The sequence below is a fragment of the Habropoda laboriosa genome, unplaced genomic scaffold (genome assembly GCF_001263275.1).
Source record: "Habropoda laboriosa isolate 0110345459 unplaced genomic scaffold, ASM126327v1 scaffold205, whole genome shotgun sequence".
Classification (NCBI taxonomy): Eukaryota; Metazoa; Arthropoda; class Insecta; order Hymenoptera; family Apidae; genus Habropoda; species Habropoda laboriosa.
In genome coordinates, this window is record NW_017100322.1 from 296796 (window position 1) to 301142 (window position 4347).

The 4347-nt window shown below is 27.7% G+C and overlaps 2 protein-coding genes across 2 annotated transcripts in view; one reads left to right on the forward strand and one right to left on the reverse strand.

The window, feature by feature from the left end:
- Positions 1–730: 730 nt before the first annotated feature.
- LOC108574384 (ribosome biogenesis protein BRX1 homolog) lies at positions 731–2073 on the forward strand (the record flags this gene model as incomplete). The annotated part of the gene is made up of 4 exons (XM_017936965.1): positions 731–930; positions 1027–1303; positions 1407–1762; positions 1861–2073. Coding segments are annotated over exons 1-4 (960 nt in total), but the record flags the coding sequence as incomplete, so codon positions are not given.
- A 1794-nt stretch (positions 2074–3867) lies between these two features.
- Positions 3868–4347, reverse strand: part of LOC108574381 (CTL-like protein 1) — a 3018-nt gene continuing 2538 nt past the window's right edge. The window contains exons 11-12 of the mRNA XM_017936961.1: positions 4089–4310; positions 3868–4020 (exon numbers count right to left, since the gene is read on the reverse strand). Coding sequence (XP_017792450.1) covers positions 3868–4020; positions 4089–4310 — 375 coding nt within the window. The remainder of the gene's footprint in view (positions 4021–4088; positions 4311–4347) is intronic.

The window sequence follows — 4347 nt, forward strand, 5'->3', positions numbered from 1 at the left end:
ATGTCATTTTCATCAGAAAAATCTCATCAATATGTTAAGAAAAATGTCGGGATAAAAAAACGTAAAATTAAAAAAGTTGATATTTAAATCGCTTGATTGCCTCGACTCACGATTCATGCTTATCTTTTATTCGCTGTTCTTGTCTACGTTTGGCAAACTACAAAGGCGGGCGTGAGGCTCGAAAACGTAGTCCCTCACTCTACGAGTGTCAGGTTTAGCTTCCTTGCGGTTAGACACTTGTGCAGAATATACTGTAATTCCACATTATTCTTAATTTAAGATGATGTAACATTTGCCGCACGCTTTACTCGATACCCACGCTGTGCCAATACGTTTGTCACGACCCCGACCGAGCGCGGTTGAGACCTAACGCTTTCGTGGTTGATCGCGCGCTCTGATTGGCCAGTGTTTTTCGTTAATAATTCAAAAACGAAGCTTCAACCAACATTTTGGTAAAGGAAAAAGTTGTTCAGAGTCATCCCAGCAACCCCCCATTTCCGGGTGTTACCAGAGTTACGGGACACCCTGTATACACATAGTCGTATAAAATATAAAATTTACATATTATACATAAATATAATTACTGTATTTTCTTGTATGTACAGTAAAACATAATACGAATTACAAGAATAACAAAATTTCTTTATTGATTCATATCAATCCAAACATAATTTAAATACATTGATTTATTTGTGCGTAACTCTACGTAGTTTATTCCCTCCATGATCGGGAACACGTGTGACATGTTTCTGTGTAGTTAACCTTAGTTTTGAAAAACGCTTTCATATTTGTCTATGAATTTTTATCGATTTAATCATGACAAAAAAAGATTTAAAACGTAAACGAACTGCAGATATTAATAAAGAAAATGTTCCAGAAGAGGAAGTTCTACCGGCAAAAAGAATGTCAGATGATCCAATACCAAAAAAGGTTAAAAGTATTCTTTATGTTTAAACCAGTCTAAAGTAAAGTATTACAATGTAATTAAAAATAAACTTGACGCAACGTTTTCATTTAATTAATTAGGTACAATGGATTAATAGACAACGAGTATTAGTTTTTTGTACTAGGGGAATTAGTTATAGACATCGTCATCTTATGGATGACTTAAAAACTCTCATGCCTCATCATCGCGTAGAATCTAAAATGGAACGTACTAAAAACCTGCAAGTAGTTAATGAAATGTGTGAAATGAAAAATTGCAACAAAACAATATTATTTGAAGGCAGAAGAAAAAAGGATCTATATATGTGGTTTTCTAATATTCCTACAGGACCCTGTGCAAAATTTCTTGTTGAAAATAGTATGTATTGTATTTTTTATTTATAAATTGTTATGTCTTACGAATTAGCTTTGATTACTAACATTTTTAGCAACATATTGGAATTAATGATTTTGTGTTATAGTTTATACAATGGGAGAATTAAAAATGACTGGTAATTGTTTAAGGGGTTCTCGTCCTTTACTATCATTTGATGAGAATTTTAACACAAAGCCACACTACAGTCTTTTAAAAGAATTATTGGTTCAAATTTTTGGTGTTCCCTACCATCATCCAAAAAGTCAACCATTCTTTGATCATATATATACATTCAGTGTATTAGATAATAGAATATGGTTTAGAAACTTCCAAATCTTGACAGAAGATGGTGGCTTAGCTGAAATAGGTCCAAGATTTGTATTGAATCCAATAAAAATATTTGCTGAAAGCTTTGGTGGAGAAGTACTTTGGGATAATCCAGCTTATATTTCCCCTGCCAAGGTACATTAATATATTATTCAACTTTTTATGTTAAAGTTATTAACATATAATAAGAGCAGAAATACTCAATTCAATAATTATAACTTTTTAAATGATAGCTTCGAGGATCCTTAAAAAATACTGCTGCAGGAAAATACATAAATAAGGTGGAACAGAAAATAGCACAGGAAGTTAATAAACCAAAAGAATCATATTCATTGAATCCTCTGGATGAAATATTTAAAGGTGATCCATTAGAAAAAGCATTAGAATTAAAAGAAAAAGAAGTAGAAGTACCACAAACAATTGACAGTAAGAAAAAAAAACTGAAGAAAAATAAAAATATTACATGGTTACAAAAAAAGATAAAGGCTAATTCCAAAAAGAAAGCAAAAAATTAACAGAACAATGCTACACAAAACTTTGTATTGTACTATAATGTGAATAAAGTTGTCATGAATTATTTCATAAACAATGTATTTTTATTTTTTATTGTTAATACAATGTAATATAGAAATTTATGAAGATAAGGATCAGATTAGCAATTTACATTGTATACATTCATAAGTGTTAAAATACATACAAGATGCATGTATAAATGTCATTTTTTATTTGAATTTGTACAATCTTTATATTGTGCATAGTATATATTTTTTTACAAAAATTGCGAAAGTGCAATAACAATTTATTTTAACATCAATTTTATAAAATTACACAATACTCAACATATGTATGACTATTTTATATATATTTACTTCATGAAAGCAAACTATTGCACTTAATATAAATGTACGACAAATACAAAAATAAAAGAATAGAAGATATTTTATTCTTAATAATGAAAACAAAAATATACATTATAATGTACAATGCTGGTATAATACATTATAATGTACATATGTTTTACAGGCCTAAAACATACATAAATTCATGACTGCAATACATGTTATGTGACAACAGAACATGTAAAGTTATTCACAGTTGTTTCTAGCATTATGATTTATGCTGGCACGTATTTGTACTTGATTTAGTTACATTAAAGCACACCTAAGATGACACGTTATATGTTCTGCATATTTGACCTTACATTATTAAATTAACTTACAGTTTCAATAAAATTCGAAAGTGTTTATTGTAGTAACATCTGATTATGTTTTTGTTTCTACACAGTTAAAAAAGAATATATAAAACTTAGAAAACTTGTTTGTAGTATATGCCACATAATACGAAGTATTTCAAACCTAAAGGATAGGATATTAAAAACCTGAAAATTAGTGAGGTTTATACACTGGATTTTAAAGTTATAGTCTGATTTAGTACTTTTAACTTCAGAATCCTTTGTATCAGGTTTTTAATATCAATTCTTATGTCTATAGTTATTTTATTTTCACATTACATAACATTATATTTTTGTTGCATTTATAAATACGGATTTTTATAAAAATATATGTATCTCAGAATATTAAAATATGCGATTAAAATTTATTTTTTGTATATACATTAAGTACTACGAAAACATTAAGTTTTCATTAATAAGTTTCACAATATTGTGTAATTAGTAAAGTATAAAAGATTTCTGATTCTTTCCATTATGTATATGATTGATTTAATGTTTTGAATTTAAAAATAAAAATAATATCGGTGTAAATCAGTGTTTCAAAATTATAACACTGTTATATTTAATGTTCTTGTATAATAATTTAAAACGTTTCTTAAGTTTTTGTATAATAATACATTTTAGAAACTCTAATTAATATTATTTTTGTACATACTTTAAAATTATACTAAAGTGATTAAAAACTGATTGGAAATTCTATACTATAAATCAAGAATATTTTGTACAAATAAATGGCAGATGTCTGTAGCATGTAAAAAAAATATGTTGATTGAAAACTTTAAATTGTTATTTGAACATTATTTGTAACTTGAATGTGAGGTATTCATAATCATATATACATACATATGTATATAATGATCACATTATGTACGATTTAAATTGCATAAAAATGATAAAAGAGTTATAGCCTTAAAATTTATAAATACTAAATGCTGTTGTAATAAAATGCATAAAAGCATGTATAAAAGTGTACAAATGATGAAAGGAAAATTATTGCTTTATCTTATATTTATGTATTCATCGGTACTAATTCATGTGCTTGTTGACCATTTGCATTACTATTAGATCCAATTTGTGCTAATGCTGATTGACGCCATTTTCCATTCTCGCCATTTAAATTCTTATCTTCACAAATGCAAAGAAATAAAGTATCTATCACAGTCTGCAATAAAACATAAAATAATAGATATCCACTGTATATATATTTTAATAAAGAATTTAGATGCAAACCTCATAAAGAGAAATAATACTGTGAGCAATGAAGAATGCAAAAATGCAGACAACAAAAATTGGAGCTGCATAAAAGTGTAATCTAGGATCTTGTTTCATAAATAACAATCCAATACTTCCGGTAGCAGCTGTAACAAAACATTTACCCAGAAATAGAATAAAATCTCCTACTCCATTAATCACGGCTATTTGTAAAGCATTACTAACAAGTGCTGTAAATGCCTGAAAGTAAACAAAATATAGCTTATTTCTTCTTAAG